This window comes from Apus apus, chromosome 5 (assembly GCF_020740795.1).
Source record: "Apus apus isolate bApuApu2 chromosome 5, bApuApu2.pri.cur, whole genome shotgun sequence".
NCBI lineage: Eukaryota > Metazoa > Chordata > Aves > Apodiformes > Apodidae > Apus > Apus apus.
Window position 1 is genome coordinate 9,637,943 of NC_067286.1, and position 21,539 is coordinate 9,659,481.

Sequence of the window (21,539 nt, forward strand, 5' to 3'; positions counted from 1 at the left end):
CTGCTAAAAGTCTGTAAACTGTTAATCGAGCAGTGTCCAGTTCTTTAAACTATACAGTCAGACTAAAATCATCTGGAAACCCAGACTCTATAAAGTGCTTCTCTCTCATGTTCCAGACCAAGCATCCCACATAAAATTGTTTGTAGGACTGGAAAATATTCATACAATGGTATGACTACAACTTCTCAGGGGTGTCACACACAAAAAAATAATAAAAAAATCCTGCTTGCATCTGTGAGGAAATCCCTTTAAGACACAGTTAAGATGCATATTACTTCTGAATAGCATGGCCATCAGTTAATTGTGTAAGACTCATGTCACAACAACCACAGCATTTACGCTCCAACAGTTAGCATGGACTCACTCCTGTGAGGTGTGGGGTGGGGTATAAGCCTACGTCTTGGGACACTGCATGTCCCCAGAAAACCAAAGATGCTGTAAAAAGTTCTTTGTGCTGCCACTGGCCCTCGTCCCCTGTAGTGTTATTCATGATTGCACCCACACTGAACAAATACACTAGAGAAGAAGCAGAACATTAGGATGAAGTTTCCTTCCCAACATGGCTCAGATGCCTGGCTTTAACCACACAGCATCTCTCAGCCCCAGCTCTGCCTGGCCTGAACAGCCAGCTAGGAGTCTCAGACTGCAGCAGCTCCTGAATGCTGGAGCCATGGCGATGGTGCTGACTATGGTGATAGTTCTGCTGGCAGATAAGGGGTCAACTGCTGATAGTTTTCTTTCTGTTAGTGCTCATGTAAGGCACTCCCTGCACTGTCCAAGTCTTTCTCTTCATAAAACAACAGTTTCTACCATAACCTCATATGAGTCTTACAAAGAGAAATCCAAACATGACAGCTCATCATAACCCCCAGGATGATCATGTGGGCCTTACTTTGTCTAATTCACATTGTCCCCCTGGCATGCTTCTAGGAGGAATCCCAGTTCTGCAAGGAATGAGATAAAATAAATGAGTACATTTTCTTTCATGCTATCTTCATGCAGGATTTTCAAATATCATGAGCTCCCAGTACTCTGCAACCAACACACTACATCAGCCTGATGAAGGCTGTTTTAACTATCTCCTAGAGTGACAATCTTATTTCTTCAGGCTTCAAAACTATGCCTTCTGCAATTAGAGGATCACAAGCTAATCTTGTGAAATCAGTGCTTGAAGAAAAATGAGCTAATATAAATTATACTAGACAATCACCTAAAAGTATCCTGGATCTTCTAGTGAGGTTGCATCTCATGCGTCATTTCTAAACAAAGGTTTTACTAAAGGAAGAATGTAAAAGGAAAAACATCCTCTTACTCTGTTTAGTATAGCCATTTGAATGGAACTAGTCATTAAATTACTCTTAAGTGGTCAAATGCCTGATCTGAACCCGCCCTTGTAGCTTCCACTTAGCTCCAGGCCAGAACTGACACTGCTAGTATCTCCTCCATGCAAGGGTACCTTCTAAAGACTTGCAGACATGGGCAGCAGCCATACAATTTACTTAATATTGTTTCCCACAAACAGGCTATAAACAACCTTCTGAGAGTTCTTCTTTATGTGGATGATTGAAGAAAATGTATTTAACTAGAGGATAAAACCCAAAGTGCTAAAAAGCACTTCTAAAGGATGTTCTGCTGGTTTTTTTGTATAATTTTTCAGCACAACTTTCTAGTGTAATTTCCCGTTTCCTTTGGAATGCGTAATTCTCCTGACCCAACACAGCCAGAGTACTTGATCACTGTGCATAATGTTACGCGCAGTTTCAGATGTGGGACTTCTCAGAGCCTCTCTTCTGCCTGCTCCCCACGTAGGACCCAAAACCCCTACCATGTACAGCTCTAACAGTCCCACCTAGATTTTTCCCTTCAGGATGGCAGTTTAAGGCAAAGGGAAATAAAAAAATTATATTCTTTATCTCATGAAGACTCTGCCACTTTATCCCAAGCCATTGTCAATTTACTCTTGAAAGTTCAAATATAAATATTAAGCCTTGTTCCCCCACATTTCAGAAATATTCAACAAGCCAAATACCCTTTGTTTCTAATTACAGCAGTGCCCGTTGCTCAGCTCACAAAACCAGACTGCCTGCTTGCAAGCACAGCATGCTGATGTTGCAAGAACATCAACAGATTGCAAAAATGTTTATAGGTAGATTTGTTCATAATCTGAGTATTCTCAGTAGTAACAGACACTCTGTCTTCAGACCTTTGTTTTCTTCCCTCTTAACTGACTGCTCAGCACACGCTTGCAGCCCGCCTTCCTGCATGCACTGTGCCATGACGTAATACAGGGAGCAATCACAGGATTACAAGAATGTTTCTAGACAGATTTGTTTGCAATCTAAGAAACCCAAATAGTAGCTTTCATAATAGGAGTCCCATGTGCAGTCCATTTTATGTATGTTGATGTGGGACCAAAAACAAAAAAAAACCCAAAAAATAAAAAATACAAGAGCATATCTTTGTACAATGATTGCAATAACAGATGAATAAACATGCAACCTGATACTTCACATCTGGGATTTCATCACTCCAAATACCTTATCCACATTCCAGTATATTTAATATTGTGGAAACTCTATAAGGTAGTGATGTCTTTATAGAGCCAGTAACTTACACGGAACTTTGAAAATTAAAAGCAATAGTAAAAATAATTTGTAACTCGTTACTGTATTCTTCATAAAGCTATTTACCTCGCAGTTTCCTAAGAGAAACCCAGAACGACACCTAATAATAGCCACTGGTTACTGAATCACACAAGCCTACAGAACAGGATTTCTTTTGCTGATGTACTAATACAGAGTTCAACTTTAATATTCAATTTCTACAAGGTGCTTTGGAAACGAAGACTGTTCTTACTCATTGTGCAAAAATTCTATAATCCGAGCAGAAATGTTTAGGAAAGTATCATTTTCCCTTTACTGTCATGGTAATGCAAGCCAAGAGATTTTATGCATGACCTAATAAACATATACAACCATTTTGAAAGGCTGCTGTGCACCTTCCCACGTTAATTAGTACTTATTCTTGCCTGTACAACAACAACACGCTACAAATCTTCCTTTCTAAATAATCATTAATACACTCTTAAATAGTTTTGCTGCAGAGATGAATATTTCCAATGCAAATCATGATGACTAATTTCATTTTTAGTTGAAGAGCTGTTTGCAGGTCTCAAAATTATGATCAAACTATTTTCTTGTCTTAAAGGCATAAGCCATCTTTGCTATCTTGAGGCTAAGTTAGCAATGCTGACAGTAACGTGTCTGCAGGAGTTATTACACTTGCTAGCAACTTATGTAACTTTGGCACTGTGTCCCTGGAGCTGCACTGAAGTTACATCTCGCTATAGCTGAATAATTTTTTTTTAAAAAAAAAAAAGACTAAAACATGCACACAGGGCCAAATCCATTCCCGTGGTAACTCCAGTGACTTCAGTGTTACACTAGGAATAAAAGTAGGGCTGCATTTCACAGCAGCTTTCATTCTTGTAATCTTTTCCAAAACATTCTCCCAGGAGCAAAGACAAGCACAGGCAAATATCCTGCCAATAATGAGTTCACAGGAATTGCTACGAGTAACTAAACTGTCAGCAGTAAAAGACCAACAATTGGAAAAAAGTACAAATACAGGACAGCCAATGCCCTCTAATGGGCTAGAGTTTTACTATGTGCTTGACAAACAAGGACACAGAAATTCATCAGAATTGATCTCTGAGAGGGGACACAAATTACAGGATGTCCCGCTTCACACTGGTGGATGATATTTGTGTTTTATCAATACTTCTTTTGAAATGGTACAGATGAAAAAAAATCTTACCAATACTTTGTAAGACAAATGAAAACCCATCTAAGAGTCGAGTCCTTCCTCCACGGGCTATGCTAAACTGCTTCCACAAAGGGTGAGCATCAGCTCCTAGATGTGTTCATCTACCCTCCTTCAAGCTTTCTTATTTGTTTCTCCTCTAATCTTATTTATTTATTTATTTTAAATTTATTTATCACCAGTCAATACTGTACCAGGAGCAAACCCAAAGCTGTAAGGCCACCACAGCCACACACACACACAGGAAGGGGGATAAGGAGTGGCAGACAGTGCTCTCCTGCAGAAACCTTATCACTGGTTCCTTGGCCTTAACAGTGCACGTTCCCTTTCTCTCAAGAATTTACAAACTACAGTTTCTGGAACTTGCCTCTCTGAACCAAAATGAGTGTCTTTGCTTCTTACACAATCATTCCCTATAAATTAAAAAACCAAAGAGTTTAATTAAGTTTTTATTTTGTCTTCTGATGGTTTCTTCAAGGAGCCATAACCCTGTACTGGTCGCAGGGTCAAAGGCAACCTGAAAGGCTCCATGCAGGTCACAACTATGTCCTTACAGCCCAAGGATGTCCCAGAGTAAAAAAAAAAAAAAAAGTCATGACATCCCATCTCCCCTCCCCAGCCATGAGGCCCTGCAACCCTTTTCTGTGGGGGTAGGATCAAAAGTCTTTTGTTCTCCTCATCCTGTCCTCTGGTGCCATACGTTACTTTTTTGGGATGGTAAGGGGAGAGGAAAAGGCCCTCCCCTTCCTTTCCCTCCTTCGTTCAAGATCACAGCTGAAGAGGAACAGCTGAAGCAATTCAGGCTGCCCAGAGAGGTCACAGATGTCCCTCAATACCACTGGGGTGGCTCTGCCAGCACAAGTCACGCTGCTGCTGCCCAGGTGGCACTGTGGGCAGGGGCCCCTTAGCCACCAACCCCACATGTCCTCCAAATTCCAAGCCCCCCGCAGTCCTGCTCGAGCAATCCTCCAGGTCCCCCGGAGCCAACTGCCCAGGAGCCTGTACGCAGCCCTCCTAGAATACCACTTTTAAGGATTATTTCAGACCACCACAAAGAACAGTGAAGAAACTCTGGCTTCTGCTTATATGAGTGTCGCAAAGCTCTCATTAAATCAAAGGCAGAGGCTTAAAACATTTCTTCAAGCAAAATTTCTGCTCTTCTCAAAGTCCCTCTCCAAAGATAAAAAACTACAGTTGCTTAACTTAATCCACACAGAGTAATCATTTTATTTGCCTCCATGAAGATCATATTTGTTCTAGTGACTATATCTAAAGGTAATTTCAGTTAGAAAATGAAACGGTGCCCTCTTGACCTTTTGTCTTACAATTGATGAATTACTGACACATTACAATATCACCCAACACTATGGAAGCTTAGAGATACTGCAATGTCTCTCTTGTAAGTGAAATAAACTTGGTATGCTACTAAAAGGCATTAAATTATTTTCATTATGCCACACAGAATCTAAAACACTTACACTGTTTTGATTTAAAAATCCTTGGAGAACAATTATGCTCTCAGGGCCATAAGACTCTATTAGAAAGTCCTCAGAAACCTAGCATGGTTTCAATAAATCCTCAAACACTACAAAGCAGTTACTCAGCTTGAAGAATGAAAACATGAGTTCATCCACTGCAAAGTCAGGATGTAAATTCTGCTCATATAGTACCCTGCACTTCCCAACACATTTTTTTCTTCCCAACCAGGGCAACACTTTTAAGTCAAGTTTTCAGCATCAAACACACATACTTCTTTTTTAAATTGAAAAATAAACGATTTTTTATTTAAGATGAGCATAAATATGTGAGATATCATGGTACTACCAGCTAGTAGCATTTATCACCAATTAGATATGCATAAAGAGTTTTCTACATATATAACTTAACAAATGTTAACATTCAGGATTAGAGAACCATTAAATTAAATCAGTGATTGTTGAAATGAATGAATAAATACATCAATTTATTTAATTTCTACAGCAGCACAAAGAATCCTTCAAAACACCAAAAATCAGATCTCAGGGGTTATTACTGTGGTTGTAGGGATCCTGATTTTTTAAAATGCAGCTACCCTTATTTTGGCTGATGAGGCTGTTCAAGCCTAAGTAGAGCTTTTGAGCATAAATACACAATAAGCTTGTTTGTATATACATGCTTATGTACTCGTGGAAAGAGCGAAACCTTCTAATTAAGCAAATCACCTCTTTCCAAAGGAAAATAACACCACCAAAATGCAATCAAAATAGACAGAAACGGGCAAGAAGGAGAAGAGAAATTATATTCCCTTCTGCAGTAAGAGAAGGGGAAGGGGGGAAGAGAGAAAGAAAAAAAAAAAAGCAAACACTCAGGCAGGAAACCGGGGCCCGGGAACTTTCTGCCAAGGGCAGCTGAGATGCTTCATCCCAACTCTCATTTTCCAGACGCGCCGTTTCGCGTGGCCGCCGGGGTGACATGGCAGCTGCGGGGGGAGGCGGGGGCCGGGTCCTGCCCGCCCGGACCCCCCCGCGGCACCAGCAGTGTCCCTGTTTCCATGACCTCGGGAAGGGGCCGGGGGGGACGGGAGAGGGGGGCACAGCTGGTGGCAGCTGCAGCACCATCTGCTCGGGGCTGCGTCCGGGGCAGGCCGCCCCCCTCCGCCGCCCCCTCCTCTGCCTCCGGGCAGGCCAGGTAGGGGCAAGGTCGCGGTCCTCCCGCAGCACTCCCACCGCACTGCCCCCGCCTGCCCCCCGCAGCACTGCCACCGCACTGCCACCGCCTGCCCCCCGCAGCACTGCCACCGCACTGCCCCCGCCTGTCCCCTGCAGCACTGTCACCGCACTGCCTCCCGCAGCACTGCCACCGCACTCCCACCGCCTGCCCCCTGCAGCACTGCCACCGCCCTGCCACCGCCTGCCCTCCGCAGCACTGCCACCGCCCTGCCACCGCCTGCCCCCCGCAGCACAGCCACCGCCTGCCCCCCGCAGCACTGCCACCGCCTGTCCCCCGCGGCACTGCCACCGCACTCCCACCGCCTGCCCCCCGCAGCACTGCCACCGCCTGTCCCCCGCAGCACTGCCACCGCGACACTGCCACCGCCCGCCCCCGCAGCACTGCCACCGCAGCCCTGACACCGCAGCCCTGACACCGCATCTGCCACCGCCTGTCCCCCTGCAGCACTGCCACCGCCTGCCCCCCGCGGCACCGCCACCGCCTGCCCCCCGCAGCACTGCCACCACACTGCCTCCCGCAGCACTGCCACCGCCTGGCCCCGCAGCACTGCCACCGCCCGTCCCCCGCAGCACTGCCACCGCCTGCTCCCCGCCAGGAGCCCCCGGGAGGGCTTCGCCGCCCGCCGAGAGGACTTCGCCAACTGGAAAAGAAGCAGCTCAGACGAGCGGGAGCGAAAGCGTGAGAGCCCCAGATAGTGGATGCAGATGTCAGAATCCCTCCACAGAACGTGTATTTGCGGAATGCTGTCAGCACCTCCTCTGATTTACAGCAGGTTGCACGGAGGGAAAGGGAATGGACGGGGGGGACGAAATAAAAATAGGAAAAGGCACAAAAGCACCCCTAACTTGCCTCTTTCATCGAGAGGCTTCTGAACACGACAAGAACTTTACCACTCTGCAATTTAATACTGCCTGTTCTGCCACACAATCATGCAGACCGTATTTTCCGTTTCACTTTCTTCACCATTTATTGAAAAATAAAGAAAAATGCTTATTTTTATTATGGGCAAGGAGTGACACATTTAAAAACTACTTTTAAATGTTGCCTTTCAGCCACTGCACAGCATTCATTAAAGACGCATTTCCGCAATCAATATTGCACCCTGGTGCTGGTGGTGGAGGGACTGAATTGGACAGTCCTGAGCACTGGCATAAGCCCAGATTGAGCTCCCTCAACCTCAAGGACTTCTTCACCAAAAGTAGCAATGTCAGAGCCAGGGATTTGGTGTAAATACAAGCTCAGCTTTACCATCCTCATTTGAGCAGTTATTTCAAAAGGCTAAATGTGTACCACTTACCATACATTTTGCCTTCATCTGATAAGATGATTTTCCTCCTCCCACATGGTGGATAGATAGCTAGAGCCTCCTGAAAGCTCTGTTCAATGTCAGGACTCCAGACACCTTCTGCATCATTGTCAATAGGTTTATCTGCAGAATCACTCATTCTTTCAATATCTTCGGCAGGACTCTCACTGCCGCTCCAGCTGCTGGGCTCAATGGTGATGGCTGGGGTCTCCAAGCCTAAGCTTGGAGTCTTATAGGAAATAAACCTACAAAACAAACAAACAAACAACCCCAAAAGGCATTAAAGACATGGAACTTCAGGCAAACATTTCTGTCTACTTCTGATACTAAGTTAACAGCAGCTGAGCAGTAATGGCAGTAGCACAACCATGGGATGCACCCAGGAAAAGTAAAAAATTAGTAACCATTCTCCCTCAAATCAGCAGAGGTGGCATGAGAAGGCTGTCAGAAGGGAAACTGTCTGCCATGTTTTCTGTGTGCAATTACATGAAGGCATAGAGCATTGGGTTATTTTTCATAGATATTCAAGGTGGGTCTTAATGCTGGGGATAACTCTACAGCACATGACACGTTTCATCCAGCTGAAGACTGGCACACTTAAAATCATGAGCCAGATCCTCAGGCGGGGGTAGATCAGCATAGTTCTGCTGGCTGGAAGGGAAGGACACCAGTTTGTGCCACAGCGACCACCAGAGCCTAAAACCACTTACACCTAAAAACAAAAACTATTGTTCATGTTCATCCAGATATCAGTGGAGTAAATGGAATTACACTAGTAATGACACAGCTCAGTGTGATTAACGTTCAGATCTTACCCAAATAAGTAATACAATCAGAATCCGAGCTACGTACAAACAGATACCTTCAAAATGGCAACACCAGAGAAAGGAATTACAAGAGAGGTAGTTTGTTTTAAAAGGTCTCTGTCACAGAACCATAGCAGAACAAAAATTACAAGCTTCAAGTTGCTGAATCAATTTAATAAGAAATAATTTAATATAGCTGCACCTGCTCACACCAACAGAGCTGCAGATCTGTCAGTGTTCCTTTTTTATTTCTGAGAGAAATACAACTCTTCTATAAAGACTAGCTCCAGGCAAAAGAGCTGCTATACCAGACCACATTCACCTCTGGTGTAATTCTTTGAGAAAGCACTAGGAATAGATTTGGCTCAACATGTCTGTGCATAATGCAGTTTTATTTTGAAAAACGAAGAAGTTTGGTGACTAACTGATCTAAGTGGATGGGAGTATTAAAACATGCATACATGAGCTGCGCACACACACTTAAAAATCCAGTTAGTTGCCTAAACACTCAAAACCCCCTAAACTATAACATTTTTATTCTTCTGGGGGAGATGAAAGCAGGCCTTTTCTGCACACAGAAGAGAGGTTCCCCTGCTGCACACTTCCATCCTCACACCGACAGGCCTCTCAGTGGTGTCTCAGTATGTTGTAAAATAACAGGTGTAAAGTGGCAGAATGGCATTTGCCCCGTGGAGGAAGAAGAGGAGGCTGTACATGGGAAGCCATGACAGCTCTGATGAAACACCTCTGGGCTGGAGAACTCCCTGAAAGAAGAAATATTTACAACAGCCCTCACCTAAACTAACCAATCAGCCAATCACTAGAGATAACCAAAACCTGATAGTCTGGTCTCGCAGAGGCTACAGAGTCTTGCGATAAAACAGAGCTGAAACTGGAGAAATGGGGAGTAGTCTCTCAGTCCCACTAACCAATGTTACCAGTCTGATGTTCGAAGCGTGGGATATTCCACTTCTCCAGGCTGTAAGAGGAACTCGGAGGGACCAGTACATATGAAATTGACTCCCAATAACTTTATTTGCCTTACTTGCATGTCTGTTTCTACAAGGAGGCATTTCTTAACTTCGCCTTAGTTTGAACATTTCAGCACAGCTTATGAAAATGTTAGTGCCTACCCACCAGTAATCTCAAGGCTAATCAGTGTCTCAAACGCCTTTTAATAACTGATAATGAGAGAGCAGATGCATTCACAGGGAACCACACAGAAATGGTAAGTGGGTGGGAGGTCTGGACAAATACACCACTTACTGTATGGGAAATTCAAAATGTTCAGATTTTTAGAGTCTCATCACAAAAAGGGAGATGCAAACCTTTGTACAACACTGAAATGCCATCCTTCACTATTCTGCAAAGGCTGAAGGGTTGGGTTCAACCCTTGCAAGATTTGAACCTTGTACGCAAGATTTAGCCAAAATCTAAACATCAATGCTGGGAAAGAACTGACAAAACCAATCATGTCCACTTAAGCCTTCAAATACAGGGCAGTTTTTAGGTAAACAAGAGGTGATTGAACATTGACTGGGACAACGCGGGTGGGAGGGGCTCAGTTTTACTGCCATAGTGCTGGGAAAAATGGCTACTGAAGATTTTATGGGCCTCACATAATCGAAACCACAGTTTAGCATTTCACCAAAAGACAGGACCCAGTGGGACTGTTTACTGGGTCCACTTTTCAAAGGAGACTCAGGGAGGAAATCCTTCCCCTCCTCAATCCCAGGCATGACGACATGCAACACACAGCACAGCCACGGGCATCTCTTGCTCAGCCCAACCACACTCTGCTTACAAAATCTGCCACAGTCATAGCCTCAAGTCTTATTATCGTCCTATAAACCAGCCCTTGTTATTACATTATGCTGAAATAATAATTAAAACGCACACAAGGAAAACCGAGAGGCTCTAAAGTAATTAACGTTACTTGATATTCATGTTAGATCTTGCGCTATGTTTACCGGCGAATTTTCACTAATGTGCTATCTCCCTTTCCATTCCTTTTTACCTACTTGGATATCATCTTGAGGCATTAGCAGCTACTATTCCAGCCTCTAAAATGTAAGACAACCAAGTATTTCTTCCAGAACATCTGTACAATAGGGGCAGGGAGCAACCCGCTGAAAAAAAAACAAACCCTCTTGTACTAAAGGTTGCTTTTAGTGATTTCCATTTTGGTGAACACTGACACTGCAGATCAAGCTAGAGGACCAAGGAGCAAAAAGAAAAAAAACAACACAAACTTGTATTACAACGACTAAATGGCTCCCCCTTATTTCAGGAAACTAATGAGCTACTCAGTTAATCACTTCCAGCTCAGCTCTACGTCTCAAAAGGCAATTCCACCTCTTTCTTAGCTTGAATTCTAAGAACCCAACTGTGATGAAAAATTTCAGCCCTGTTATGCTAGAGTGAAATGTGATTATCAAAACCAATACAAGCTGTCAAGAGATGAGCTGTATTGCACATTTTTAATGAGCCATCTCATGCAAAAAATGCGAACTCACAGTCCAATTTAAATGTATTTGAAATGTAAATAAATAAACAGATATGTAAATAAGTTAACCTCCCAAAGCAAACTCCAAATCTTACACTACCAACTTTCAGAGTAGGAAGAGTTAATTTCTTGAAGGCACTTAACCCCACACCCCCATCCTCCCCAAAAGCGGAGTTTGCACATTTTACAAATCAAGTTGAAGAGTTCTGTATTTGCTATTTACCATGGAGCCTTTTAGAGAACCAATTTTGTGTTTATACTTTCTGTAAACACAATTAGAACATCTCAACACTACACAGAAACCAAACAAAAACACCCCAAAAACCAAAACCAGACTTTGGCTAACCTTTTTATACTTTCTCAGACTGCTTAAAGCACACTGTTGGAGTTTAGGAGGCCTCTCTTCAGGGTTTCCCTTTTAAAACCAGTCTCTCTTGCTTACAAATCCACTTCCCCTACACATAAAGGTCTTTTAGTTGCAAACCTGAACCCATCTTTCCTGCAGTTGCTTTCTACTCTCTCCAATTCAGCCAGCTGTAAGTATATCTGGTTTTCTCATGCAGTTATTAAGACACTTTTTGTAGTGTCGATGGCGATATGTTCCCCCCTCAAAGATGCAATATCACATTTAGCAATTGAGAAACTATTAGGGACAATACTGGATTTTATAAATATGTTTTATAGCCAATCCATTCAATGCAGCTTCAGGAGGTACAAGATAAGACCTTCTTCCATCACGTTCACATGGTAGAGTAACTTGAAAATTTATTTTAAAAACTCAGAGGAACAAAGATAGCTATTGTCAGAGCTGATCAAACCACTGAATTTAAAAACAAATGATAGTCTGCAACATCTTATCAGGGAAACTATTTCTTTCCCTGCATAAAACATTCTCTTATGCCTTCACTTTATGAGCAAACCTGGACTTGCCCAGAAAGTTGCTGCTCACAGACCAACAACTGAGATCAACAGCTCTTCACAAGAGTGTAGGGCAACTGCAGATTTAAGGCCTTGATATGTTTCATATCCTTCAATACTTGCACAATGAACTAACATGGAAACATTGTCTTTCAAGAGTCATCAGAGCTGAATCTTACGTTACAACATTCTGCAAGAGTTAAACTACTTTCTCTGTTTCTTCAATTAATTTCTTTCTTGAATTTCAATGTACAGGTGTCGAATGCTGTCTTCACTGAGGTACCACTTGTGTCTATGTACATAACCTCTGGAAGAGGATTAACACTCTGCAGGTACTGGTGTAGGAACACAAGAAAGATTAAAAAACATGTCTTGGTTATGCCTTATGGACACATAAATGATTATGTCTCCTCAGACTTCTAAATTTTGTCTGAATCAATTGCAGATGTTTTTGAGATAACCTGCAATTGTATCTGCAATAATTTGCAGGTGAGAAAGCACCAGGGCAATTATCCACACTGATCTTGTGGCTATGAATGGCTATAGAAGGCTACCACATACTTCTAACAACCAGCCCAATATTTCTAAACCAGGTCTTTCAGAAAAAATCTAAATTCTCGAAGTAAAGATTTCAAGTGTTGAAGTGGTAATTACACTTTTAAGAATACATTTTATTTTTAGTTTGTGAACTTCATCTTAGCTCCAGTTATTAAAAAAAAAAAAAAAGGACCAAGAATCCAACAAGCTTTTTATAAACATCAAGAAGATAATGAGCAGATGAGTAAAAAACAACTATTTCTAAATTTGCAGATGGCAAATTTTCTCTCAAGGTTTGAAAAGTTACAGGCCCGTGGGATTTTCCTTCTGCTTTGTTCAGCAGTGCAAATCCACAGCTGGAGTGCTAAGGCTTCAGCAAAGAACTGCTGGAGAGAATCCAGAGGAAGAAAGTTATCAGATCTAGAAAACATGACCTACCAGGAAAGGAATTAGGTTTGTTTAAATTTAGAGAAGACTGATGTGAGAAGATAACCACTTTCAAATAAGTAAAAGGTAACAGCAAAGCAGGGAAACAGCTCTTTGCCATTTCTACCAAGGGTAGGACAAGAAACAAAGAACTTATGCTGCAGCAAGAAAACCACAGGTAGGGCATGTGGAAGACTGTTCTGACCCTACAAACAAGTCACAGAGCACAAGTGATCAGTTTGGGGTACTGAGGAACTCCTGGAGGGGGAGAGGTGTTGTTATGAACAGGTGACACAAACCTTTCTCAGGAAGGATGCAGCTCTGCTGTCTATATGCCCTGTCCGAGGCAGAGGAACAAACTAGATGATGCCATGAGATTCAGTAACCAAGACAGGATGTAAAACACCCAAACAAGAGGGAAATCTGCAATGGGAGCACATCCTTGACTAGCATGGGGGAACCCAGGTGCCCAAGAGACTTCATAGATGTCCTAGTGACCAGACAATTTTGTCAACTGCAGGGCAGAAATGCAGGGGAAACCAGGCTTCCCACTGCTGATGCCCGTGGAGCTACATGCTTCTTCACTCTGAGTGATTTCTTTGCACAGCTGCTGGGCAGTCTGCTGTGTGAACATCACTGGCAAAAGCCACCAAATAGCTCATCAAGCCAGGCAGAATGCGGAGGGCGGACAAACCACCACAGGCTGGGGAGAAAAGGGTTCCTTCTCCTGCTGGTGCTCTCCATCAGAGTTTTGAAACATGAGGCTGCCTCATCCCCAGTCACCCCACTATTCTCTTTCCAGATACCTGTTCAGCTGCCTGACACCCCGTATCACGTCCAGATTTCTCAAGCTTTTCTGCACTGATTGAAGTAGACATGGAATTGGTGGAAAACGTGAATTTTACCAAGGTTTTATGTTTTCCCTAATAGAAGGTCAGTTTAAGTCCCAGCTACAAAACAGTGCTGCTTTTGCTATCAGTACAGAATTCTTCTGCAAGTCTCCACAGCAGGCTGATCTACTGCTGAAGGAGGAAAGCAGCAGGAGAGTTATGTCATCTCCAAGGGCTACAGAAAACTGTTTCTCACTCTCCCTAACAGAGCTCCCCTAGAAAAAATGCCACAAGGCTTTTTTCCAATAAAACACAAGTTAAAGTTTCTGCTTTGCCAGTAAAAGTATCTTTGCAGTGTTTATATAAATCAAGCAATAAGTTCAAGCCTTTAAGGAAAACAAAAACAACAACAAAAAAAACACCCCACTTTCTAATATATATTTATTTTTTAATTCATACTCTGGATTCTGTAGCTGCGATGTGTAAGTGTGGATTTTCCTGGTTGAGTTCAAATTGCATTACTTTCAAGAAAACACTATATATACTCTAGCCATTTTATATTTAATTTTGATTTTATGATGCACAGTACAAAGATTAAAAATTCAAATCATTTATAGAGCATCCAATGGCAAAATCATTAGCTTAAAATAACTTTCTATTGTATTTTTGTTCCAAGGTCTACTTATCAGCAATTATTCCCTTTAAGAAGAAAGAGCACCAGGAGAGGGAATCAGCCTATTTCTAGGATAAAGTATTCCTTCAAAACTCAGCCAGACTAATTCAGCCATTCACTTTTGCCATTGACATGAAATAAAAAGATTTTTTCTCTGACTGCTTGAACAGTTCAGAGAAAAATTCTGATGCTGTGCTTCTTTGGTGATCAAATAGTTGCATGTCATGATGCTTCCCCATACTTCCCACTGTTCATATAAACTAGTTTTTCTCTCCTTGGATTAAAGTTACTGTTTCTCACTAATGTATTTACTAACTGCAAGCTACCTACTTCATATTTGTCTTTGGGATCCGTGAAGGAATAACACTATCAGTTCCTCTGCAGATCCAGAGCACCTGTGAAAAGCAGCACGATGTGTTTTTTTTCTGAAGCACTAGGAGTGAGTGAATTCAGGCATTCAAAGCTTTCTTCCCCTGAACTACCACACTCAGAGTATGCACAAAAGTAGCAGGAAGACAGACAGTGCCATACCAGTGTATAAAGTACCAAAACCATGTAACTTAACATCAGTAAAGTCATTGTTTCTTTCAAATATAACTGTATCCTGCTCATCTGAGAAGTTTTACATGTGTATTTTCACTAACTGAACAAAGAATTACTTAGATCTGCAACAGTAGGCAGCATATAGGCCTAAATGTGAAATTAGGACTACATGAACGATGCATTCTCCTTGAATTGCTCATTTTTTACTTACAGAAACAGATTACTCAGCAAAGAGTGGGCTGATGTTAATATGTGAGAATCCTTCACTTTGCAAACAGCTCTCATTGCCCTGCACTCTTTATGCAACTGAAAGGAATACTTTGTACCACTCTGAGGGCCAAATTCTTTTTTCCCCAAAAGCCGCTTTTGTAAGGATGTAGAGTCACTTACTCCAACCCACTTTTCTTTGCCATTAGTTTTAATTTCATACAATTAATAAAATCATTCATTGTCTCAGTGGGGAAACAACTGGATTCTGACCATGACTACACCATGCTCACAGGCTCCACTGGCTTTGTGCTTGCTCCCCAGGACACCTTCTACAAGCAGCTACAGCTACAAACCATTCACAACATCCAGCTACTGCCCAGCAATCCAGTGTGCAAAGTGCTTTTTAAGGAGCTATGCATTACTCATGGCCCAAGGTCTGCACTGATTACCAAGTTATCACCAGGTAGGTGAATCTTAACATACACGTTAAGAATCCCTATCTCATTACAGTCACAGCTGTTTGAGAAACAATCCCTCCCTCATGTGATACTGAAGCAGCCACATTCATCCTAGGTGCTAGCACTCATTTACACCCAGCTGGTTTCAATTATAAGGGTGTTCCTGGGATTCAACCCAGCTCAAATACTGCATTGTGGTGGCAACCAACAAAGATTATTCTAAACACAACTTGGCACTCCGTGGAATGAAGAATAGCGAGCATCGTGTCTGACTTGCTTTTGCTAATTACCAACATGAAGCAAAGGAAGGGATAAAATATTTACCAGCTCTCAGAAGGAGCAGCCACTCTTCCCACAACTACAGGAGGTGACTGTGCAACGAGCCATATGCTGTGCTCTGCAGTGGGAGCTGATCGTGCACCTACCGTCACGCAACAGGGATGGCTCCTGAATGGCAATGGCAACATCTATTACCAGTGTGACACTGTGGCATGCTTACCCCAGCTGTATTCCAGCTGTGACTCTCCTATGGCAAGAGCTGCTATATGGTGAAGTGCAGATTATTAGTATTTCACCCATTTGCCAATTATTCAGCTTTCAGAAGAAAGCTCCATGAGCGAGGTGGGTCTGCCCTCACCTGGGGGGCTCCGCTCCTAGGGCGGGTGAAATGGATGTTAAGAACCACTCTCCAGTGCCAAGACCCATAAGCAGAGACCACAGTACATGCCCTCAGGGCAAGATCTGCAGCCACTGCTTTGCTTGGGGCATGTTTACTGAGCAGTTTGGCAGTTCACTGTAACTCATTCTGCTGCCAACACATTCAAATAGAATGTATTTGTAGCTATAAGGATGATGGGCTTTTTTTACATACAAGACTGGGAAAAGGGACACAAAAATAGATGCAGTTCTTGCTTACATATAACAACTGTTTGTTTTTTAAACACCTTAAATTCAGTCATCCAGTGGAGGCTGAGGCAGGGGTTCAGTCTGCACAGAAGCTCTGTGCCTTCCCAGTGACTTCACCAATTATGAGTTACACTACAAAAGGCCAAAGAAAACAGACACTGGTCCCTCTTCATCTCCAGTGATGTTCATCACTCCCTGTCCCTCCATACACATAACTTTGTCATCTGGACCTGGATGCAGACACAGATACCCTGAATGCCTTCAGAGCTAGCCATCTTGTGCATCTCATGGTGGTTTTGCCCCTGTTTCAGTCCCATCTACCTGCAACTATGTGAAAGATGTAAACGCAGTCAATGGTTCTCCTATTTGCAAACAGACCATCTCTGCAGTTTGTTTTAGCTGCCTTTCCACAGCATCCCTGAGCATGACTAGTTATTTTTTTATCCCCAAACCCAAATGGGAACTATTAATACCACATACCAAGTAATACAAATATTAGAATTAGGTATGTCCGTGATCTCTGGTGTGTTACTAGCTTCCTGCTGGGATCACATATGATCTCTTGCTCACACATATGACAGACCTGGCAGCAAGTCGTTCTGTCTAGACATAGCTCTGAAAACCATTTGTTCCTCAATTCCCTAGGGCTTCCCAATTTTATTGGAGTTCCCATGTCACACAGACATTTGTAAAAAAATAGATCCTATCCTTCATGATCATAGCTCTCTTACTTTATTCCTGGCATACGAGTAACGGATTTTCTACTCTAATATTAGATTTTTTTTTATTTATTTTATTTTTTATTAACTTGTTTTCAGGATGAAAAGGTTTTTTCCGCAATGGCTGCAAAAACATGAGTGTTCACTCTAACAGCTCTGAGTGAGGTGGGAAAAGGGACATAAAACCACCTGCTTGAACAACTTTATGTAAGTTCAGTCAGGAAAGGGAAAACCAATGCTATTTGAAGGGTGGTCCAATGTCTGACTGGTTCATATGTAACATAAAACTTTTTTCTATATAAAAAATATTTTATATAATGATTTAAGTATTCTGTTAAAAAGATACAAAAAAGGCACAGTAAAGTAAAAGGTTCATTCATTTACTCAGGTGCATTTGTTTAAACAAGAAATAGCCACAAGATTAACCCTTTCCCTACACCAAGGTGAAGAAGGACTCTTCTTTTATAAAGCCAGAGAAAGGCAAGTTTTGGACTAACAACTGCAACACCCAATTGGTCAAAGCTACCCCTGGAATCCAGTGCTGCCAACTTCTGTCCTTCAAATCCACTTCTTCTCTGCTTTGCAGATGTTATACAAACACTCCTTTGCATGAGTGCAAAACCAAACACACGTACTTTCTCAAATACTTGTTGAAAGAGCTAAATTTTAGCTAAAATTCATTTTACAAATTAAGAAACTGCCAAACACCATCTGTAAGTTCTCTCACTCTAAAGCTCCTACAGAAGGTTGTGAATGCCTTGTGCTCACCTGAATGTGCTTATTTGGTACCAGGCAGAACCAAGAGAAAACAGTTTTATTCTCCTTTAGTGTTGCTACTTAAGCTACCGCCTGGGGCTCCGATTCTGCCAACACTGAGCCATTTTATACATATGAATAATCACTCCAAGTTTAATGAAGCTCCTCACATCTACATTAGCAATTGTTTTGGCTGGAATAAGGCCCTGCCTATCAGCCCTGAAGGAGCCTGGAAACAGAGAAGTGATAATACTGGGAGGCTCACTTAGGGAAAGGCTGTGGTTTTCTGGCGATACAACACAGAACTGCAAGGGGGGGGTGGGGGGGGGTGTGGAATAAAAAAGGGGAGAAATCACAGCAACATGGCCCTCAGCAGGGCTGGGATTTAATCCCAGGTTTCTGGCCTTGTTCTCACCGAGTCTAAACAGACAGAGATTTCAGAAAGCAGCATGTGAGATCCGATAGGACTTGGGGTCCATGTCAGCTAGTCACAACATGTCTAGTGGCTTGTCTTCATTACAAGCCAACAGTGGAAACCCCACCTTGTGTTTTTGTGTATAGAGAAAAATCAAAGCAACAATTTTGTTTGCAAGTGCAGGAGCTGTCAAAAAATAGTCTAAGCCATTTTGTTTTCCAACTGCTAGAAGTAGTGTTATGGGCAATTACCTCCCAAATTAAATTTTAAATCTAAGTTGTTTATGTAGTACAAAGGAAGCTTCCTATGTAAGGAAATGAGCATTACTAATACAGCGCTTCTACACTCCAACTTCTTTCATCTCACACTTGCCTCCAACACCTGTCCTTCCACAGCTGGTGAATGCATTGGCTTTACTCTGTCAATATAACTGTCTCATATAGGTAATGACAGATCTGTAGCTTCCATTTTGTCCATAATGGAAAATTCGTTTGTGAAGTGTCAAATAAGATTCTCCTGAGAAGTAAGGATGCTCTATGCAGCAGGACTTGCATCTTCTACCAGGGAGCAGAAAACACTCTCCCGCTGAGATACTGAAACAATCCCAAACTGTGGCAATCCTTAATTGCTAAACATAAGTAAAACCTACAATGACTAGCTATAGCATTTTCAAAATTCAATATAATAGTTATGTAGTTATTCTGCACTTCTCTTGTAGTTATCGCCTGTTGAGGAAGCAATTTCTGTCTTAAGCTCCAACTTATGTTTCCAGTCTATTTCAACTCCTTGTTCACTGTAGCTTAATCCTACTTCAGGAGGTGTCAAGAATAACTTTGCTGGCAACCATTAGGACTGTGAATTCACTGGACGCCGGCAGAGTTAAAGAAGAGATGGCGCGATCCAGGCAGGAGAAAACAAAACATCTATAAAAACCCAAAGAGCGAGCAGAAGACTAGGAACCAATCCTCATAATTCTGCTGGACTTTAAAAATCTTAAATTGTACAGAAATACCAATTTCACAGCACCCTGCCATTTCTGCCACAGCACCCCTTCCTCCTTCCCCTCACAGTTCACAGTTTCACGGGTAATCACCATGTGCCTCTTGCTCTGCCTGGAGAACAGCCTGTCCCAGACCCCTCTGCTGCTCATTTCCAGCTCTGCCAAACAGGCCCGAGTTCCTCTCATGCCCTGGTGAAGGTGTGCACACCTTCTGGTGAGGCAGAGGCCCTAACAGCAGGATCACCCTCAGCTGGCTAGTTGTGTGGGACCAGGTCCATGCCTAAACTCAGCAAAGCCCTGCCACTTTGCTCCACCTGAGTCACTCTTCTGCTGCACTGCAGTGGGAGTTGTTTCTTGAAAAAGAGTTTTTGATTCCTCCGACCCTGCACGGAGGTCTGAGCTGGGAATTTTCACTGCTGTCTGCTTGCTCAGGACAGGGACTATCACCTGTCCCCAACACATATGGAGGAGTGGGGTGGGAAATGAGCATTAACAGAAAGCTTTGCAGAAAGGAGCATGTCCAAAGCAGTGAGAGAATTCCACAGAGTGTGTCAGAGAAACAAAACAGGGTTACATGTTGTCCCTTACTGCTCTTCACTCAAGACCTTCCACCTCCTCCCTGTCTGTCAGTCCTCCTCCATTTGGCAGGAGGCACACAAAAGGGGAGAAGATCCTTGCAAGGCTTGTTTTAGTTGTCTCTGCATGGGCAATCGCCCCAACAGCTAGGTCATGTATTCACCTTTTTCCAGAGCTGGAACTGCTGCTGCACCCTCAGACATCTGTGTGCTGCAAGCCCAGGGCTGCTCTGTCACTCAGGAAGGCCACGTGCCTGGTGAGACTCCTGTGGCCAGAGCACACCCAGCTCTCTCCCCTCAGCAACTGCTCATGCATGGAGAGGCAGCACCCAGCTGAGGTGCTCATGGAAGACCCATGGGCATCTCTAAGCTGGAGGACTGATGCTGTCACCAGAGTGATTGAACTGCCTACTGTAACTCATTTTACTGTTTGTTTTCACCAGAAGACTCTGATCAGTGTCAAGAAGACCCGAAGTGGCTACACATTGCACATGGTGCTCCTGAAACAGCACAAACGTCTACTTTGGTTTTCTGACCAACATGGGCAGAAATACCTTCCCCAATGCTGTTATTCAGTCTGCAAGGTCTCTGAAGGAAATAGAAAGTGGTATCTCAATGTTTTTTATATAATTTTATCATCCTAATTGGGGTCTTCAGGATATAGTTTTGTAGTAATATGAAAATATATTAAATTCTACAGATTCCCTAGGGGAAGAAGAGTATGCAATAAAATCCCAATAATGTCTTCAATGACAAAAGAGAAGCATCTCTGCCCAAAGCAGTCAAGAATACCTTGCTAAAACCAGCTGGCAGTGGCACTGTCTGCTATAAAAACAATGCCTCTAACAAAAGCATTATTTAGTATCTGACGATTAGACAGTATCAAAATCTGTTTATGAAGAACACTTAAGACTCATGCATGCATGTAAAATGTTTTGTCAAGCTCAGAAAAAGACAAATAGACTCAATTATTTATACCTTTAAATTACGTTAAATCACATTTGCTCTTCAAAATTACCTCTATTTTTCATAAAGTTGTCTATACAGAAAAGTTCCTTTACCTCAATGGATGCTTTTGTTGTAGGGAAAACTGAACTCCTGTAGCATGGTTTCTCCAATATGTTTCAAATTAGAGGCTAAGGGTGGCTTCACATTGATAGCCAAGACTTCAAATTTCACAATCTAACTCACCACCACAAAACACCATTAAAACTCTGCCCTTTTTTCTTTTTAAATTCAAGACTGCAGGCTTTCCAGTCCTTGAAGGGTAGACCTCTGTTTAAGCCAAAACAAATTTTGTTCTTGCACAGTAAGTAAATGTCAAAATGGCAAGCCTGGAAGATATGAATATCAATTTTGAACTACCTATTGGTATTTCTGGTCAATCTATCACTTCAAGAAAAGGATCAGAGTGCCCTTGATTC

The 21,539-nt window shown here is 42.6% G+C and overlaps 1 protein-coding gene across 4 annotated transcripts in view; it reads right to left on the reverse strand.

Annotated features, from left to right (window-relative positions):
- TEAD1 (TEA domain transcription factor 1) overlaps positions 1-21,539 on the reverse strand; it is a 161,505-nt gene that overhangs the window by 97,934 nt on the left and 42,032 nt on the right. For all 4 annotated transcript variants that reach the window (XM_051620764.1, XM_051620762.1, XM_051620761.1 and 1 more), the window contains exon 4: positions 7,829-8,082. In XM_051620764.1, coding sequence (XP_051476724.1) covers positions 7,829-7,976 — 148 coding nt within the window. In that variant the 5' untranslated portion in view covers positions 7,977-8,082. The remainder of the gene's footprint in view (positions 1-7,828; positions 8,083-21,539) is intronic.